The sequence below is a fragment of the Gopherus flavomarginatus genome, chromosome 4, assembly GCF_025201925.1.
Source record: "Gopherus flavomarginatus isolate rGopFla2 chromosome 4, rGopFla2.mat.asm, whole genome shotgun sequence".
Taxonomy (NCBI): Eukaryota; Metazoa; Chordata; order Testudines; family Testudinidae; genus Gopherus; species Gopherus flavomarginatus.
The window spans coordinates 50247435-50269266 of NC_066620.1; the positions used below are offsets into that span (position 1 = coordinate 50247435).

The 21832-nt window shown below is 40.0% G+C and overlaps 1 protein-coding gene across 1 annotated transcript in view; it reads right to left on the reverse strand.

Moving 5' to 3' along the window:
- Window positions 1–21832, reverse strand: part of USH2A (usherin) — a 570592-nt gene that overhangs the window by 292954 nt on the left and 255806 nt on the right. The window contains exon 31 of the mRNA XM_050950274.1: window positions 19915–20076. Within this exon, the coding sequence (XP_050806231.1) occupies window positions 19915–20076 (162 nt within the window). The remainder of the gene's footprint in view (window positions 1–19914; window positions 20077–21832) is intronic.

The following is a 21832-nucleotide window of genomic DNA, read 5'->3' on the forward strand; positions in this document are numbered from 1 at the left end:
AGGGAAAAAAAGTATCCTGAAAATCCTATTGGTCCATTACTAGATTGAAATGATAGAATTACCAATAACATATAAAAGGCAGAAGTGTTCAATAAATACTTCTATTCTGTATTTGGGGGAAAACAGATGATATAGTCTCTTCTTGTGGTGATGATAAACTCTTTCCATTCCACTAATATCTCTGAAGGATGTTAAACAGAAGCTAATAAGTTAGAGATTTTAAAACTAGAAGGTTCAGATAATTTGCATCTAAGAGTTTTAAAAGAGTTGTCTCAGGAGCTTGCTAGACCATTAACATTGATTTTCAACAATGCTTGGAGCACTGGGGAAGTTCCAGAAGACTGGAATAAAGTTAATGTTGTGTCAATTTAAAAAAAGGGAAAACAGGATCACCTAGATAATTATACGCCTGTCAGCCTGAGATTGATCCCAGGTAAGATAATGGAGGGACTGATATCGGACCGGTTTAATAAAGAACTAAAAGAGCGTAATGTATTTAATGCCAATTAATATTGGGTTTATGGACAATAGAACCTGTCCAACTAACTTGATATCTTTTTTTGATGAGATTACAAGTTTGACTGATAAAGATAATAATGTTGATGTAATACACCTACACTTCTGTAAGGCATTTGCCTTGATACCACATGACATTTTGATTAAAAAACTAGAATTATATAAAATTAATCTGGCACACATTAAATGGATTAAAAACTAGATAACTGTTAGGTCTCAAAATGTAACTGTAAACAGAGAATTGTCATCGAGAGAGTCTACATCCATTTGGGTCCCACAGGGATAGGGCCTTCATCTTATACTATTTAACATTTTTATCAATGACCCTGAAGAAAACATAAAATCATCATTAATAAAATTAGTGGATGACAGAAATTGGGGAAGTGGTAAATAATGAAGAGGACAACTCACTGATTAAGTGTGATCTGGATCACTTGGTAAACTGGGAACAATCAAACAATGTGTGTTTTAATATGGCTAAATATAAATGTAGGGAACAAAGAATGTAGACCATACTTACAGGATGGGGGATTCTATCCTGGGACACAATGATTCTGAAAAAGATTTGTGGGTTGTGGTGGATAATCATGACCATACATTTTAAAGAGAGAGAGTAATTAACCATTGAAACAATTTACTAAGGGTCATGATGAATTCTCCATCAGTAACAATTTGTAAATCTATATAGGATGTTTTTCTAAAATATATGCTCTAGAAATTATTTTGGGGAAGTTCTGTGGCCTGTGTTATACAGGAGATCAGACTAGATGATCACAATGGTGCCTACTGTCCTTAGAATCCATGAATCTATGAACAAAGGAAAATATTTTTTCCACATAAAATAAACTGTGGAAATCATTGCTGCAGGAAGCTGTTAAGGCCAAGAATTTAATAAGAGTCAAAAAGGGATTAGACATTTATATGGATGACAAGATTATCCAGTGTTATCTTAATTAGTGATATCAAAAATTTTAAAAGGAATATTAAGTCTCATGTTCAGGATTTACACCAATATCTAGCTAGTAGATCTCAAGATGAGACTTAACTTGGGGGACAGATTGCACCACTGCCTATTGCAGAGTTCTTACACCTCCCTCTAAAGCAGGGGTGGGCAAATTTTTTGGCTTAAGGGCAACATTGGGGCTCTGAAACTGTATGGAGGGCTGGGTAGGGAGGAGTGTGCCCCACAAACAGCCTGGCCCCCATCCCGTCTGACCCCCTCACTTTCCGCCCCCCGACTGCCCATCTCAGAACCCACCACCATCCAACCCCCCCGCTCTTTGTCCCCTCACCACCCCCTCCCAGAACCCCTGCCCCCTAACAAACCCCCCTCGCTCCCTGTCCCCTGACTGCCCTGACCCCTATCCACACCGCCACCGCCTGACAGGCCCCGCGGGACCCCACCCTCTTCCAACCCCCACTTTCCCATCCTCTGACCACCCCTGAACCTCTGCCCTATCCAACCACCCCTGCTCCCTGTCCTCTGATTGCCCCCCCAGAATCCCCTGCCCCATATCCAACCCCCCCGGTCCCGGCCCCCTTACCATGCCGCTCAGAGCAGCATGTCTGGAGCCGCACCTCCTGGACGGAGCCAGACATGCTGCCACACTGCCCTGCATGAGCGCGCAGCCCCACTGCCCAGAGTGCTGCCTGCACGGCGGCGTGGCTGCAGGGGAGGAGGGACAGCAGGGGAGGGGCTGAGGGCTAGCTGCCAGGCCAGGAGCTCAGGAGCCAGGCAGGACGGTCCCGCGAGCTGGACATGGCCCATGAGCTGTAGTTTGCCCACCTCTGCTCTGAAGCATCTGGTGATGGCCATTGTCAGAGACCGGATACTGAATTAGATGGCTCTTGGATCTGATGAAGTATGGAAATTCCTGCATTAGTAAGTTTATAACTAGTGCAAAACAGAGGAGCAATGGGCCTAGAAGTCTTAAAATAGTAGCAAGCTATATATTCTAAAGCTAGATAAGGTTGCCTCAGTCCACATGATTTCCACTGCTTCAGCAGTGAAAGGCAGATGGAAAACAAGTTTTACCATCCACTTAGGGATTCCCCTGATGTAAGAGATTCCATAGGTGGCATACCACCCTCTTCCCAGAGCCAGAGAAAAGTGCATCTGGGGTGCTGCTGGAAAGAAAGGGATATGGCCAAAGAACCACTGCACTCCTGCAATCGCACTGGTGAGCTGAGCCCTGATACTAGCCAGACCAATTTAGAGCAGCTCTGAGGATGTTCTAAATTGTACAAGAGCTGAGCCAGCTTCCAGCTGGCCCTAGGATTCACTCTCTCCTTAGCAGTGCTGAGCAGAATTCAGCTACAGCTGAGGATTAATTCCTAATACATAGCTGGGAAAAGGGTCGTTATCAATTTCTCTTAATCTTTAATATAGGGGGGGGAAAAAAGACCCTGTAAAGGTTTACATTTTTTTTAGCTCATGTGTTGCACTACCTAGCCATGTCATATAGTGTCAGTAATGTCATCAGATAACATAACTTCCGCAATCTGTGGTGATGCATTACACTAAGATTAACAGAATAAATCATATTTTTGGGTACACAGATAACAGGTGGTGCAGTCAGATGCTTTGTATTATTGTGTATCTATAGGATGCCCAGATTAGGATATTAAGTTCACAGGCTCCTTCTCGTATGTGGAGTTTGTTGCAACCATAACTCAGTAGTAAAGGGCCACCAAACAGTTATTATGGCAAAAACTATCATCAGGGAAAAATACAAATTGATCAATGTCAGAAACATGAAAAGAAAGAACAATCACCTGTCCCCGATCTCATACATTTAGTATTTGTTGCAGGCTTTTCCCCAACTATATACAGTTTATTACAGTAACTATAATAAATAACGATGATAATGCAGAGTAGGTTATTTCAAGCTGAATACTTATTTTCTATTAATTCTCTCCCTTTTCTCTTGCACGCACTAAGCATGATCCACCTGTGAACTGGGGAAGAATAGGTTTAATTTATCATTAGAAGTTTAGGCCTTTTAATTGGGAATGATGTGCTACACCAAGAAAGTTGTCTGTGTAGGCTCCTTGAAATATCTGCATACCGTAAGTGGCATGTGCAGCTTGTACAAAGGAGGCATAGAATTTACATTCTACTGGTGTGTTATAAATAAGTAATAAGAACAGATTAGAATTATGCATTTACGCCTACTAGTGAGAGTGAGATGCATAATTCACAACTGGTGAACCCTTAAGAGACTTCTGAAGTCCCCACTCTCATGTGTACAGAGCAAGGTATATTATTCATTTCCCACAGTCCTATACATTTCCTTTTTTCCCCTCAGTTCAGATTCTCCATGTCCTACTTTCTATAGTACAGAAAGTCTACAGACTATTAACCATTAAGTATTATTGGTGTGAATTTATTTCCTTTCTGTTAGCTTGTTGAGGAAAGCTTTCTGGATTTGCTTGTGCCAGAGTGACGACTGTAACAGACATACACTGTAATACTGCAAGTATCAGAGGGGTAGCCGTGTTAGTCTGAATCTGTAAAAGCAGCAAAGAATCCTGTGGCACCTTATAGACTAACAGACATTTTGGAGCATGAGCTTTCATGGGTGAATACCCACTTTGTCAGATGCATGTAGTGGAAATTTCCAGGGGCAAGTATATATATGCAGGCAAGCTAGAGATAATGAGGTAGGTTCAATCAGGGAGGATGAGGCCCTGTTCTAGCAGTTGAGGTGTGAAAACCAAGGGAGGAGAACCTACCTCATTATCTCTAGCTTGCCTGCATATATATATCTGCCCCTTGAAATTTCCACTACATGCATCTGACAAAGTGGGTATTCACCCACGAAAGCTCATGCTCCTAAACGTCTGTTAGTCTATAAGGTGCCACAGGATTCTTTGCTGCAATACTGCAGTAACAACAACAGAAGGTGGGTGGAGAGGGCTGGAGAGAAGACTGGCCAATCCTATGAAATGTATTAAAATATATCAAAACACAGTGAACACATAGAAAGTTAGGAGCAAATGTTGAGATAAATCTCATCACATGAATCTCTGGGCACCAGCAATTCTCAGTCTTCCATGGGAATTGCAATTCTCCGAAGGTGATTCTCTCTTCTTAAGGTTTGGCCTTAGTCTCTGTGGAGCTGTCAGTCAGAATGGAGGTTTGACTTTTCTCTTTGGACTCATAGCCCCTGGCTTGTGGGGAAACTGCTTACCGTTGTACTCAGTGATGGGAGTGGTTGTGCAGGTGGGGCATCAGTGTTCAGAAGCTTTTTTTACCACAGGGTTCTCCAGATCTGCTCTGAGCAGGCTTAGATGACAAGGTGGTAAAACGTCTGGTGACCTGCCTGTAGGATAATTCCACCATTGCTACTACCAGTGTGAGCTGCACCACTTTTATGGCAGCTCCTAGAGATTTCCCAAAAGAAATCTAGTGTAGACTCAGTCTGACTGTAATGAAGAATCACTGGACAATTTTTGCACAAAGAAAATCTCTTGGTTAAGTCTGAGTGATTTTTGTGCTTTCAGAAGGTCCCAGATATACAACTTTGGAAAACCAGAATCCTCTTTTTACGTACAAAACAGATACAGCATACGCAGTAGTGCTGCAACCTTCCCCACACTCCGTCATCAGTGAGCTTTCTAGAGAGACTATCTGTAGGAATGGAGCATTAACTTCGTCTCCATGCCCATTCCAATTCCCTGCTGAGACTTCCAGCTACTGTCGATTTTGATGGGGGATTTATCTGATGGGAAAGGAAGGCCATGTCATCAAAGGACTGCCCTGCAGCTTCAGCCACAGTGAATCTGCCTTCACAAAACAGTGGCACCTAACTGTAAGGTGGGGTGAGGAGGAGTGGTTCTATGGCAGAGTAACGTAGCATTGATTAATGTGCTTCCCAAAGACGAATCACTTGGGGCAGACTATTTGGTGAAAGTAGTTTTCTTGTAATTTCTCTGAACTGCCTCAAACCAAATCAGTCCATTTAGTCCCCTGGAATTTTCCTTTGCCCTATATGCAAATATCGTCAATCGCGTTCTAGTTCTAGCTACCATCTGTTTTTGCTGCCTCTCTCTTGGCTCTGCCAGAGATTTATCTAGTTAAGCTAAGATACAGGCATCTCTTTTTCAGGCAACTCCATACATTAGCTTATGCAGTGTTGTTGTAGCTGCATTGGTTCCAGGAAATCAGAGAGACATACATTATCTTATTCTGATGTTTTTTCAATGTATTTTACATTATTTTGAGTATTGTTTGGCCAATGTGTTTTATATTTGCATATACATTTAACAGAAGGGCTTCAATTATGCATATATTCACATTCCCAATACAACATAAGACTTTGAAAAAAATGAATTTGCGCCATTAAGAGAATGATATTAAATCCTGCCAGCCTCACAACAGGAGCCCAAAACATTTCATCTGACAAAATGAAACTCCCCTTTTTACCCTAATTTTTAAAGATATTAGCCTATGTCTCAATTATCCCAAATAATCTATCTGATAAATGTACACAATGCTCCTATCAAAATTTGTTTCTATGGGAAGGCCCTTCCAGGGCATGGAACACAGAGTTGTAAGAAGAATGTCCAGACACACTGGTCAAGCAGATTAGTTGGACTCCTCAACTGGCCCATATAGGGCTGGTCTCCAGGATCAGCAGAGGAGAAAGGTGATGTAAAATCACCTGTCCTTCCCACAATGTACATAAGAGACATGCCTGGGTATTTGGCCTCATAATTCAAACATTAAGCAGCTTTAAATAAGAGAAGGAACAAATTCAAGTTTCTGTTCCTATGAAGTTTCTGTTCTCCCCATGCCAGAGGAAAAAAAAAAGATTGCAGGAGGCTCCAGTCCACATAATGGACCTTCTCAGCCACTAGTCATCATCTCATCGGCCTCCTCCTCTTCCTCTCTAAACTCAAACACAATGTCTACATAATACACTGATTTAATCTCCTGTAACTCCATCTTGGATCCTTTCCAGTCTGGCCTCCTCCCCTCACTATCCTAAAAAGCTCACACTTAGGTTTCTTATTCTGGCTATATATTAGGGCTTCTACTCCATCTTCATTCTCCTTGTCCTGTCTGTGGTTGTTGACACTATAGGTTATCCTCTCCTTCTTGACTTCCTACCGTTATTGCAAGTGTGTATGTTCTTGATGCGTAATGCAATACCTCCGTCCTTTTCCCCCTTTATATTAATATTCCAGTGATGAGATTTATCCCACCAATTCTGAGTGATACCAATTAAGTCATAATTTAGCTTATGTATTAATACTTTCAGTTCTTCCTATTTATTTCCCAAATTTGTTGCTTTTCTGAATAGACAAAGATATTAAAGCAGATTCCCCATGGCTCTTCCCACCTGTTGCTCCCTATAACTCTACTATAATATTCCATCCTCCCCCAAATATCCAGCCTTCTGTTAATGTCACCTTTATTTATATCTACATGTAGGCTTTTGTCACCTGTCTCCTTTGAACCTTGCTTATACATTCCACTCATTCTAGCCTTCTGTGTCACCATGTGCTCAAAACCAGTGAAGAGGGAGAGGAGGAGCAGCCCTCTTAAAAGGGCAGTCCAGCTGTTTTACTGTGGTCATGAAATAGCTCTACTCATCTGATATCATGTAGGGGCAAGTTGGTAACACATATTCAAACAATAATTATTTCCTTTCAATAAACAGAAATACCTATTCTTAACGCAAAGGTAATATGTTTGTACCAAGATATTTCACATTCCTTACAGCTCTGTTCAACATCTATTTCTATGAATTCTCATTACAATACTTTTGACTTGAAACACAGTGTGGCCAAGTAGATTAAGCATGGACAGGGGAGCCCAAACTGCTGTGCTCTTATGCAGGCTCTGTTCAGGTGTGTGACTTTGGGTAGGTTGTATTTTCAGTGGTGCCATTGGAGCTGTGGGATGTTCAGCATCTCTGGAAATCTGGCCATCAGACTCTCTGTCCTGTGCTTCAATTTCTCTGTCTGAAAAATGGGGCTAACACTAGTTGCCTATTTTCCTCCACAGGCAAATTGTAAGAATTAATATCTTTAAAATGCTTTGAATACAAAGAGTGCTAAGTATTGTTAATATTCCAAGGCCTGAATCAGATGGATCCTCAAAAGAGAGAGAAATCTGGCTTCAATTACTTTAGAAGGATGCTAGAGAGAGACCGTAGTAAGTATCTCTGGGTTTAGAATATTATGTGTTTTATATACTATCTGTATTCCCTCTCTTGTATGTCCAGGGTAGCCATGTAATGCAAGTTCTGTAGCCTCTGGATCAGTTAGAAAAGATACAAAAAAGAAATATTCCAGTGTACCACTGCCATTGCAATGTGCAAAAGATAATAAAAATAATGGTTTTGTGAGCACACTTTAAATGTACAACATTGTAATGTACAGTGTAAACAGAGCATTCATATTCAATTACACATTTACCTCTCAAGAAAAATGAGTTTTATCCCTCACTAGAAGTGGTATATTTATTTGCCCAGTAAATTACATCATATATCCTATTTATACATCAATTCAAAATAAATCTTTTTAATGTAAAAGCCAATTCAAACGGCTTCAATGCAAGATCAAATATTTCCATTCTGACTATAACATAGCTCCACTCTGATGCCATCCTAAGTTCAAACAAGAAATATTTTATCTTCTGCTGCTCTTTATCAAATACTTATTCCAAACCACTCTAATTTATATTGCCCCAATAAATCTAAATACAAAATGTTAAATGTTTCCATAAAGATATTTGTACAAAATTACATATTTTGATGTACCTACGCTGATAGAACCTTCAGGCATTCACAATAAGGATTATTATAAAAAGATCTCAAGTTTCACTGATTAATAGAAAACTAGAATAAAAAATGAGCAGAGATATACTCCTTCATACAGGACACAAGATAGAAGATTAGCATCAGAATGAAAATTCACTTATCCTCAGCTGACGCTTTTCCCCCTTACATCTGCTGACCTTGTGCTGTGCAGTACATTACTGAAATGATTAAACAACAACAGCATTGTTAAATTATGAATCCAGATGTTGTTTTACATGCCATCATATACATTGCCAGCAATGGCAGAAAAAAGGAAATCAATATATGAACATTTAAGTTGTATCTACAATAATGGAGTGCAGTATTTGCAACGCTGCCATCACTGAAATAGTAATGAACTCTGTTTCTCATCTGCCTCATGATAGCCATCTTAAAAGATTTTGAGTTTATGCATTACTTAAGGAACACTAATCTGATATTTTCCTTACGTGCTTCGATTTATGTTCACTTAATTTTAGTGCTTATACACTATTTATTTTCTTTGTAATACATCATCTTAAATTGTTCCTATATTTACATGGTATGAATCTTTATGATTGGTATGAATATATCTGTCGTATAAAAAAACATTTGAAGCCAAACTGCAATTTAGATCAGAAGTGGATTATCATAAAAAATACCATATTTTAAAGGAATAGTGAAAAGTCTGATCGAGTTCAGTACCAACTAAATGGCTATAAAGTTTTATGTAAACAATTTGGGTGGTGGGTGTAAAAATGTAGGTTAAATTCTTGATTCATCAGGAAAAGAAATTTGTCAGAATTCTTTTCATGATTTTTGTGACATATTAAGCTGGAATCTGACTTGATTTATGCCCTGCATAAATTTTTTATTTTTGCATAATTTAGGAGGGGGGCAGCAGGTTTGGAAAATACAAGAATCCTCTTCCAACAGTCTAAACTGTCATGTATTTTTAGAACTAAACTCAAATCTAACTAAGATTCTATAATGTTCAGACATGTATTGTTCACCATGAACAGATGAGAACCAAGACTGCTGAGAAGAATGAAGGAAAAGCTGCTCCTGTATTATTTCTAAACCTAAATAGAAATAGTTTAGTGATATTAACTGGTAAAATAATCTGGAACTATTTTTAAAAGTCATTCTCAGATTTTTCACCACAAATTTACAGAAGCAAGAGGCCTGAACAAGCATCCAGATATCTGGATGCTCATGCAAAGTTTACAAATGTCCAAACATCTGAGGTTCGCTCACTGCTAAAATTGACAGAATGCAGATTTCCAGTCTCTCAAACAATTAAAATAGTTTTCAGACTAATTAATTTATTAACTATCCAGTATGTGCTGGGGGCAGTACTGCATGCTCCAAAGAGGGATGGAGATTATGAGTGAGGATGCAGTGCAAATAAAAAATTTAAAGAAAAGACCTAAACCTTCCCCTATGAGGGTCACTAGTAAACATCCATTCACCTACTGGGCACAAGAACTGTCTCAGATCCAGTCTCATGTAAGCAGATGCAACTCCATTGACCTCATGGACTGATTTTGATCCTTTTAGAGCAAGCAGCCCTGTAATATTCTCCATCTGCCTTCCTGGAGAACAGCATTACATGCAGAAGTATTACACTATCACTGTTGGGCCTCTAGTGCAGCTGCCTGCTGTGTTGCTACCATCAATGAACATTTCACTGGTGTCACTGGAATATTAGGACACACAGAACACATTCAGTTATGCAGGTGGTACAATCCAGGTGGCTACACCTGTAATATTCAACACCCAAAGGGTTAACAGCCAGCAATAATTGTCAGTATGCAGCACAGCTGCTTGTGACTTCTAGTAACTTAGTCCAACTGTTGTTTCTTTTTCTTACACACCAATTTGTCATAAATGTTTCTAGTACTCTTTCCCTTTCCAGTTATGTAAATTAAGTGCTATCCATTCACTGAAAAAAATATTTGCAGTTTTATCCAGGATCATTTCATACTCCCAAATGTTCACTTATAAATTATTTTTCATGAAACTGAAATTCTCTCACTGATGCATGTGAAATTTTAAATTTGAATGGGATTCAAAACAAAATTAATCTTTGTAGAAAGAAAACGTCCAATTTAAGAAGTTTAAAAAATGTGGAGATTTTTGTGGTTCTCCAACTTTTTGAGTGAACATGGACAGAGTTTCATTGAAAAATGGGCATTATTGTGAGTGAAAGCAACAACATTCCACCAGTTTTTCATGAAACTAGACTCTGTTCTAAAACCATCCCATCCCTTTCCAAAATATGCAAAATCCTCATATTCACCAATGTGAATAAGGCGTTTACAATCTGTTCTTTTGTGAATATTTTGCAGAGCCCCAAATCCACCCATCTCTTATTTTTGTTCTTTGGGGGTTGTCAATTTTTAAATGTTCACTAAAGCCCAAATTAAAAAAAAGTTTAATCTCTCTAAAAGTGTTAATGGTAACATACACATATTATCTGAAGAAAGCAAAACCAGAGTTTAGTCCTAAGTCTTGATGTCAAATATAACTGTTCCGTTTCTACCACTGTGAAGATAAGTGCAAATTTTCAAATTTGTACCACATCTAGGCATCTAAATCCATATCTAGGCACCAAAAATAAGTGGCCCAGTTGACTTCAGACTGAGTGAGGGTAATCAACACATCAGAAATTCTAAGACTATAAGAACATAAGAATTGCCATACGAGGTCAGGCCATGGTCCATCTTGCCCAGTATCCTGTCTCCAACTGCGACCCATACTAGAGTTTCAGAGGGAGTACACAGAACAGAGCAATAACGGAGTGATCCACCTTATCTTCCACTCCCAGCTTCTGATAGTCAGAGGTTTAGGGTCCCCGAGCAGGAGGCTGAATCCCTAATCACCTTGGCTAATAGCTAAGGTTAAGATTTTGTCACGGTTAATTTTAATACAGGCATGGAAAGGTTGCAGGCAATAAACAAAAATTCACAGAAGCCCACAACCTGCCTGTGACTTTTACTAAAACTAACCAGCGTCCAGGGGTGGGGTTGACCACCGGGGGACTGAAGCCCAAGCCACACAAGGAGGCGGGACTGACAGCTCCAGCCCCTGCCCCTGCCACAGTGGCTGAGGCAAGGGCTGAAGCCAAAGAAGTCACAGAGGTTCATTAAAGTTACCGAATCTGTGACCAAATCATATCTTTACTAATAGCCATGAATGGATCTATCCTCCATGAACTGATCCAGTTCTTTTTGGAACCCAGTTATACTTCTGGCCATCACCACATCCCATGGCAATGAGTTCCACAGATTATTGTGTGTTGAGTTAAAAAGTACTTCCTCTTGTTTGTATTAAATGTTACTATTATTTTCATCAGGTCACCTCTGCTTTTTGTATTTAGTGAAAAGGTAGATAACACTTCTCTATTTACTTTTTCCACACCATTCATTATTTTATAGACCTCTATCATCTCTCCCCTTAGTTGTCTCTTTTCTAAGATGAATAGCCCTAATCTTTTTAGTCTCTCCTCATATGGAAGTAATTCCATACTCTTGATCTTTTTTGTTGCCCTTCTCTGAATGTTTTCCCGTTCCACTAGATCCTATTTGAGTAGCACACCATGGATTTATGTAGTGGTATTATGATTTTTTTATCTTTTTTTTATCCTTCTCTGAACGGTTCCTAATATACTGTTAGCCTTCTTGACCACTGCTGGGCAGTGAATGGAAGTTTTCAGAGAGCGATCCATGGTGACTCAAAGATTTTTTTAAAATGGGAACAGCTATCTTAGAATCCAACATTATATCTGTATAGTTGGGATTATTTTTTTCCAAAGTGCATTATTTTGCACTTAACATTAAATTTCATCTGTCATTTTGTTTCTCAGTTTGGTGAGATTCCTTTGTAACTTCACATGGTCTGCTTTGTAATCATTTTGTATCATGGGCAAACTTTGCCACTTCTCTATTCACCCACTTTTCCAGATCATTAATAAATATGTTGAACAGCCCAGCACCCAGTGTAGATCCTTGGGGGACACCACTGTTTGCCTCTCTCCACAATGAAAACAGACTATTTATTTCTACCTTTTGTTTCCTATCTTTCAACCAGTTACTGACCTACGAAAGGACCATCCCTCTTATCCCATGACTACTTAGGTGAATACTTGTCTTACATCCTCTCTTTCAGTATGCAATATCACTCAAACAGTATTTGGTATTTTAAACTCTCTTATCCAATCTACATATATGTGAAGGGACAATTATATGTAGATTGGATAAGAGAGTTTAAAATACCAAATGTTTACTATGATAAACGCTTGGTGTGAGATCACAGGAAAGAAAGAATCATTTGGGCTTTTCACATTTTTGAGTGACTTTAAGTCTTGTCAAGGTTTGTGATTGATAGACCTGGAAGCTTAATGCCTCCCTTCTCTCTGTTCACTGAACAGATCCAGAATGGGTAGCAGCAATGCACTTTCCCTACATTGCCATACAAATGTGCCTTTTTTTTTTTGTTCTTTTGGCTAATCCATTGCTATTAGCTTTGGAGAAAGCCATTTGTTCAAAACAGTTTGTGCTTCTGTATGTGGCAGATTTGGAGGTGCCAATCCCTTTTGTTTTATAATTTGAGTTTTATTTTATTATTTTAATTTCTAGAAAGTGGTGCCCAAATAACCTGAGAGCTCAGCAATTCAGGCAGGGTTAACATGAGTTCTCTCCTGGTTTGCTGTGTTACGCAAATCTGATTGAAGGACAAGGATTCCAGAAGCTTGTCCAGCTGTGGTTTTATAATGACACCATTAGGTTTTGCTCCATAATCAAGGCCCCTAAAAGTCTGTGTAGCTCCAGGCTTAGTCTCTGCGACAAGGTTAACTGAAATCTGCAGCAAGGATAACTACTTTAGCAGATTGTATCAGCAGGAAATATTTAAACACTATTTAAAAGGATTTTAAATAAGCAGATTTTATTTAACACTACACTAATGCACTGCAACAGAAAATGATACAAGAGAGCTGCTACAAATAAACATAACGCTTTCCTCCCTGGCCTCCGGATCTGTACAGTTAAGTCCAGTGAATGGACTAGAGTCTTCCATTTGAAGTTGAAACACAGAAATGACAGACTTAGACAGTCCCAATTGCCCTTTGGTTTTGTGCCTGCTGAATCTGCATTCTGGGTCTGAAGAATTAATTACACTAGTACAGGTCACTGGCAATGTCAGTGTTGTCAATTCAGGTGTATCAAATGTGCTTTCTTAAATATATATATATATATAAACATAATATATATATAAAAAACATTAAGGGAAGCTTACTCCTTCCATAAACCTAGTATAATCTGTCCTCTAGTGCTGGGTGCATCAATACAACTATTTTGGGGTTTTTTATAGTGCTCATCATCATGTTTAAGTATTTTGGCCCGTATTAAACCTGCAGCAGGGATGATGTTCTTTTTGTACTGCTTTGGGAAGTATGTTGCTTGCTGTACTGCCTTATAATCTGGATGTGTCATTCAGTCATATGGGAATGGTGACTGTCGAAGTGTAGTCCATTAGAGCAAGAACCTGAAAATGACAACTGGACTTCAGTTCATATCACTTTGTGTAACATGGGTAGTATTTCAGGTGAAGATGAATATTCTATTGCTCGCACTAATACAGCAGGTTTCAATGCTTCCAGAACAAACTAGAGTTTTAAATTCACTAACTGGATGCCAATATTATATTGATGTTGAATGACTCTTTGGAATAGGTTACCCTAGGACCTAGTGAAACAGAAGACTTGGCTCTTTCAGATATTTACGAATATTATACTACATCTTTGAAGATAGGAAACAGTTCCACAGTGGGTCCCACAGAAATACTACAGTATCTAGTAGTTGTAAGTTGTCAGGGCAAAGAGTGCCTCTTCTATATTTCTACAGCACCCAGCGCAATGGGGCTTCAATCTTGACTGTGGCCTTTGGGTGCTACCATGCTATTCAATATTTAATTAGAATAACCATAACAATAACAATCATATGATCTAACAGGCCTTTTCCTCTTTGTGATGCCCCGACTGGCAATCAAACTCTGCAGTTCAAATGTTTTCTGGATTTCCCTTCATTTAAGTCATGTTTAATTGTACAGCATATAAAGTGTTGACACAATTGTGATGGATTCTTAATAATAGACGCAAAAATCAGTAGAATTTTATAGGTGTGGAAAGGACAAAAAAAAGGTCCAAAAGTGTTTCTTGAAGAAGTATGGCATTTGTGCGATCACATATATTAAAGATACTATTTATCATTGATTTCAAGAAAGGAATTCATATGAGTGTTGACTAATTTTAGGTGCTTCAGTTTCTGAATATTTGACATAGTGGGCCCTGATTTTAAGAGATGCTGAACTCCCACCCCATCCCTATTATTAATCATAGAATTCAACAAGTCTCCTCATTCTCTTCTCCAACTCTGATCTGTCTGGTCTTACAAAATCTGTCTTTCAGCATTCAAGTTCAAGAACAATTTGAGCCTAGGTTGCCAACTTTCTACTCGCACAAAACTGAACACCCTCGCCCCATCCCTGCCCCTCCTCTGAAGTTCCGCTCCTGCTTCACCCTCGCTCACTCCATCTCCGAGCCCCCTGTCTCTTGCTCTCCTCACCCTCACTCACTTGCTCATTTTCACCAGGCTGGCTCAGGGGGCTGGGGTATGGGAGGGGGTGAGGGTGCCAGCTTGGGATGAAGAGTATGACGTGCAGGAGGGAGCTCTGGGGTGAAGCCAAGGGGTTCAGAGTATGACCGGGGGTTTCTGGGCAGAGGCAGGAGTGTGTGAGGACTCTGGCTGGGAGTGCAGATTCTGGGGTGGGGCTGGGATGAGGTTTTGGTGTGTAGAACAGTGCTCTGGGTGGGGACCAAGAGGTTCGGAGGGAAGGAGGGGGAGATCAGGGCTAGGGAGGGGGTTGGGACATGTGGGAGGCAGGGAGAGGGTTCCAGCTGGGGAGGAGGGGTTTGGGGTGCAGGAGCGTGCTCTAGGCTGGGATTCAGGGGTTTGGAGAGGGGAGGGGGATCAGGGGTTTGAGGCCCAGGGGGGTGCAGGGGTGCTGGCTCTGGGTGGCACTTGGGGGTGGGGGCAGTGTGCAGATCCCCCTGGCAGCCCCTACGCATTGGAGCCTGAGGGGGACATGCCGCTGCTTCTGGGAGCCGCACAGTGCGGAAGCTAGTAGGAAGCCTGCCAGCCCCCCTGTGCGGCGTTGCCTATCGGACAGTCAATGGCATGGTCAGCGGTGCTGACCAGAGCCACCAGCATCCCTTTTCGACTGGGTATTCGGGTCAAAAACCGGACACCTGGTCACTTTACTTGAGCCAGCCAAACTGTTACTTATTCCTATAGGTTATATTCTTCTCTCTCTCTCTCTTTCTAAGGATTAACCTTGTTTTTATAGTCCATAAAAACTAAATTATCAAAAGTGACATATCACAGACACCAGAAAAGATTATTATTTGTAATTTAACTGTAGAAAGCCAGAGAATGTGAGCCAGATCTACAGCTGTTGTAAACTGGCACAGCTCTATTGAGCTAGTTGAAAATCTGGCCCTGTGACTTGTTAAGTGAAGTATCCCTTTCCTGAAATACTGCAAACACTATTCTTTCTTACTGTATGGCAGAGAAAATAACAGTTTCAATCAGATGAGTATTAATAGGAATATTTTTCTTTTAAGGATTCACAATCAGAGTCATTACTATATGCAAGAGAAATTAAATGAACCAAATTTGTTAGCAGGGTCAAGTATGCAGTGCTGAAGAAAATGCCGACTTTTACATGCTCAGTGTCAAAATTGGAGATTACACTCTACAGTGATGGAAATATAAACATTTTGTGTGTCACATATATCTACAAGTAATGTCTTTCTTGGCTTCACCAGGTTAGATCATCAAATGTGTTTCACTATAGAAAAGAAGACTATTTTCACTACAGGCTTTTACCAGAAACTTTTCTCACAAAGGTAGCCAGCTCTCAGATGACATGGGAGGGAGAAATTTTGCTCAGATTTTGACAATCAACCATCACTAGCAATCTCCTCAGAAAAGTTTGTGCTATATTATTATTTCTTTGCACATTATAAGCTGTGCTGGCAGCAATGCCTAGAGTTAAAGTTGTCTGATACTTTTCCTTATAAAACACAGTTTTCACTTGTTTACAAACTTTGCCAAACTTTAACCACTTGTGCTGAAACTTTCCATGCTGACTGCCTTGAGATGATTAAAAAAAATGTTTTGGCTAAAACAGGTCAGCCATTTATGAGAATGATATTAGATAAAACCACATTGTTTTGCTAATGTGAAAAAAAATCTTACAAATGTTTCATTAAGAAGCTCTAGAGACTCCATGCTCTGGCAAGGGGTGTTCCCCAGGGGCCAGAGAGGTGCTTTTTGATGTCCCTAGGAAAATCTACCCAATTTGGCCAAATTATATGCCTCTGAAAAACCAGTATGCACATGCTCAGTAGAAGCCAACAGCACTAACCTTCACACCCAAGCAAAAACAAACAAACAAACAAACAGGCAGGAGAGACAGACACAACACTGGCTTTTAATCCTTTGATTTTATCACTGTGCAGATATAGCCCTTGGAGAAGCAAGATTACTTTGTGCCACTTTGTGCCTACAAAGGAGCAGATTGCAGGTTCTGTAAAGAAACAAAGGCCCTTCCACTTTAGCAACAAAAATGACATTTCTTTGATTAAAATTAGAGCCAAGCATAAATCTGGGCTAGAAATCTGAATAGTCCTGAGTCAGAATGACTTGGATTTCTGTTGACCTAAATCCCAACCTTGTGACTCAGACCACATTTCTTCCTCTGGGCTCCTTCCAGATTTCCAGCACACCTCAGGCAGAGTGAGAAATCAGCAGCAAGATAAAGGTGGCACAGAAGCAAACAGTCATACATGTCATGTCCCATATGGTAAGAGAGAATAAGAAAGTGACTCAAGTTCCACCAGTTCAGATGAGGAGACTATCAATCTCCTTCCATTTAGCAACTAATATCAATTAAAAAGCAATAGATTTACAAATATGGTGCACTCTGGGTGAGAAGCAGGGACCCCATTGGAGGGAAACTGGGTCTTACTGAATAACACTAAATGGGGCAATGGTAGAGGCTTCCACATGGAAGAGGAGACATATTTAGACTACAGGCAGTGAACTAAACTGGCCTGCCCTCTGAAAATTGTCTTTGACTCTATCAGAGTTGCAATCAGCTAGGTCCATTTTGGTGAAACGGAGTCCTGCTGTCTCTGGGGAGATGGGGAGTTTCCTAGTAGACCTACCTATCAATGTATTTTCTTCAGTAATCAAATTCAGGGACTGAAACTGTAAACCTTTGCCCATTTCAAAAAAACAAAGGGAAACCAAACTTACGTTAAGCTACTGAAATGTTCATATAAATGTTTGTGCCAGGAGCAGAAATAGAAATGCTACATTACTGTGAGAAAGGTGGTTCTTCCATTATTTCCAGATATTACCACAAAAACAAGCACTAAAAATGTCATTAAAAGTCTGTTCTTTAGGCCAGTTTTACAGAATCAGGTCTGGCTGGAAAAGTCTCAGATAAGCATCCAATATTTTGGATGATGAGCCAAATATTGAGCCTTTTGAGAGTAGCCTACCCTTAATTGCTGGTTGGAAAATTATAAAAATTATCTTGACTGCAGTTTCAATAGATAATTCTTCATTACAGCTTAGATAGTAGTTATCAGTCACGATGTAATCTGATATGCACTTCTAAAAAACCACTAGCATGGTGAACATATTCCAAAAATGTTTTTCACACTTTCTAATTCATGACCATTTTGCAAATATATGCTATGGGGCAGAGCACAACTCTAGTAACAACATCAGCACAAATCTTTCAATAATGTTTTTAATAAGAAGACTGGAAGCACATGTATTTTTGCTTCCAATTTTTTAAAAAGAATGTTATGGGACAGTAATAAGAGATTAATGGAGATCTTGGAAAAAAAGATAAATGGTACTACAAGAATACCAGAAAACTGGGAGCAGGAAGGAGGTGAAACTAATTGAACCTATATTTTTGATAAATATTTATTTTTTGCAGAAGAAAAATGCATACTAGTTTAAGCTGTCATTATGCTAACCTTTATCCTATTTTTCATATTATTAGTAATATATAATGTGGTAGTTTATATTCAAAAATAAAACCAGAATGTATATACCTCATGTATTTATCCAGAAATACAACAAGGTTACTATGGTTACAAAAAATCCATTACCTTTGAATACAGAATGAAAAAGTTTGACTTAAAGTGTGCGCTATTTATTATAGCAAACATCAACAGCCTTCAGGAGGTTCTCTAACAGGATTCATTTTTCAGTGTCAGAACTGACCCACCGCACTAGTAGCTTATGGCCTGTGCAAATAAAAAAAATTGAACTATGCATTTTTAAAAATGTTTTGTACTAACTCAAAATGCAGAAATGTCTTTGAGGTCTTATAGTATGCTAAGGTGTTATAGTAAAAAGAAAGTAAGACCCTGACCCTCCTCTATCCTGGGTAGATTCTGATTTTAATATTGTTTTTGGTTTTACACCTATCTACAAACATGCATACAACTGTGACTGAACTAGACTATTCCTTTTGCTGCACAAGGCTACACATAGTTCATTATTTTTATTGTATGATAATCCTGAATGACTAATTTGTGGTATGTTGGTGAAACAAAAGGTTAACGTGAAAGTAAGATGACAGATAACTGTACATCAATACAAGCAGCCAATGAGGGTCATGGAGCGGCTATGTAATAATCTGAGGATACAGATATGTAAAATAGATATTGAGATAGACTGTACAAGTTATATTGGAGGTAGTGAAATGTTTATTATATGCTCAAATTCAATGGGGGCTGTGCAGGAAGGCAACACAGAGAAGGCCATCCAGACACACATTTGAAAGACAATGAGGAAAATTAGTAGCTTGGGGGATCTCCAACATGTTTCAAGCCTCGTTTTGCCAAAGCTGAAAGTTACCAGATCAAAGGACTATAAGAAGTTTAAAGGAGACTTGATTTCTGTAAAGAGGGGTGATAAAAGGACTGAGCAAGATTTAAAGACTCCCCAAGGCAGGGAGGGAATGTACTGGTTTGTGAGTTAAGGAAATAGATGATCACCCAGACAGAGTGAGGCTCTGTGGAGGAGTCTATAAGGAAGCTAGATCTACCAGGATCACCATGTGGAAAATGGTTAGATATCTTGTAAGCAAGACATGTATTTGGTCTGTTTTACTATTACAAGATCTGTTTCTCTCTTAAATTCTTTTGTTCTAATCAATACTTTGCTATAAGAAGGGTATCTGGTCACTGGTGTCATTGCTCCCGAAGGGAACAGAACTGCAGGCTCCGTAGACACATCAGGCCCGCTGAGGCAATCACAGTTAGGACTTGGGGATGGCAGTCTACGATGCACGCCTAGAGCAGAAGAACCACGTGCTTTCACCCCAACACAGGTGACAGCTACAGGCCTGAGAACTGAGAGGAGGGTGCATTTGACAAGTCCAGGAAGGGTTAGATGTGCAGTTAGCCCAATGACTGTGACATACTCATCTTAGGAGTCACCACTATATAACTCACCTTTGACAATGTATTCAGTTCCATTTCCAGTGTAGATTGATACAGCATCCATATATAAAGCATACTGTGTTATAATTCCATTTGGTCTTTTTGGAGGATTCCAACTCAGTAGTAAAAATGTGGGAAAGGATATAGCTGTAGGTGGTTGTACATCTTCAGGAGCTGTAAAAATATAAAATAAATAAATAAATATTGTGCATATATAACTGTATATTGTAATGTTTTTGGGTACACAGATACACATCCACTCACACAAATATCTATATCTACAGATATCAAAAAACCCAAAACTTCACAATTATAAATCAAGTTTACAGACAGGAAACCATTATAACAGTGATATTCCAGGTTATTTAACTTTTAGTGATTGATTGCTATTAGAAATATGCTCACTTAACATTATATATTCATTGGTGGTCTTGTGGCTACAAGATGCCAACTACATTTTTTAAACTGTGCTACCAACAAGAGGGTGTCTCTCACCACTTGCCATGAGGAAAACCTGGCATGTTTACCAGCATCGATGATTTAGGTTTACTGGGTGATTTCTTCTCTGTTTCCTTTTACTTTTTCCTTTTGTGAAAATCCTTTGTGTGTGCACATCACCACTTCTGACAATATTGGGAATTCCCTATGCATTGTTTAGAGCAATGGATCTTTCATATAACTGGTTAGCAAACTAATTTATGACAAGGAAGAAGGAAGGGACCTATCATTTATAGGTGGTAGAACTGGTTGCCAGTTCAAGCACTGGGTAATTTTAAAGGATAACCAAAAGCCTTAACAATGATGTTAGAAATTAGTTACTAAGACAAAAAATTTTATGCCTGAATGTCTAAGGTTAGACACCTAAATCTACATTTATCTTATTTTCAGAGATGCTCAGTGCCTGTGGCTCCATAAATTTCAAACAGAGGCTAGAACACTTTTCACTTTTGAAAATCAGGCCACTATTTAGATGCCTAAATAGGGTTTTATGTGCCTAACTTTAAGCACTCAAGTATGAACATTTTGACCCAAGATATTTGACATTTTATTAAAACTAACCACCTGACCAAGAGCTTTAATCCCTCTCTCCTTGACTTCATATCTTGAACCACAAATTGATTTCTTTTTCAAAATCACGGCTGTAGATATTATTAAGGCTATCTTTTAGTCACGGGTATTTTTAGTAAAAATGTCATGGACAGGTCCCAGGAAGTAAACAAAAATTCACAGCCCGTGACCTGTCCATTACTCATACTATATATCCCTGATTAAAATGGGGGGAGGGGTGCAGCTCAGTGTGTGTAGGGGAAGCGGAGGGTGGCCAGAGGGTGCTGCAGGTGTGACCTGCGGGGAACCATGGATACTCAGGGGGAGGGGAGGAAGGAGGGTACAGCCCAGTGGGGGTGCGGTGCGCAGCCCAGGGGGATCCCATAGGTACTCAGGGAGGTCACGGCCTGAGGGGACTCCATGGGTGCTGGGGGGGTTCGCGGGACTTGGGCAGATTCCCTATACAGCCCCTGCGAAGCAGTGACCTCCAGTTCCTAGCTTCAGTTGTTGCCGCCACTCCACCTCAAGCTCTGGTTCTGTAGCTCCCATTGGCTGGGAACCACAGCCAATGGGAACTGTGGGGGTGGTGCCTGTGGGCAGAGGCAGCATGTGGAGCTAGGAGCTGAGGGAGGAAAGTTCCTGTCACCCTTCTGGGGATCCCCCCCAGTAAGCACCACCCCACACCCAAGTCTCCAGCCCTGAGCCCCCCCACACTCAAACTTCTGCTGCTGGGGGGTGGAGAGGGGCCCAAGACTTCCCCAGCAGAAGCTGGTGCAACTATCTCAGGGGCTGCCTGAGTGGCCCAGGCGGCTCCCCAGCCAGCTGCACGGGCTCCTGCAGAAGTCACGGAGGTCACAGAATTTGTGACCTCCGTGACAAACAT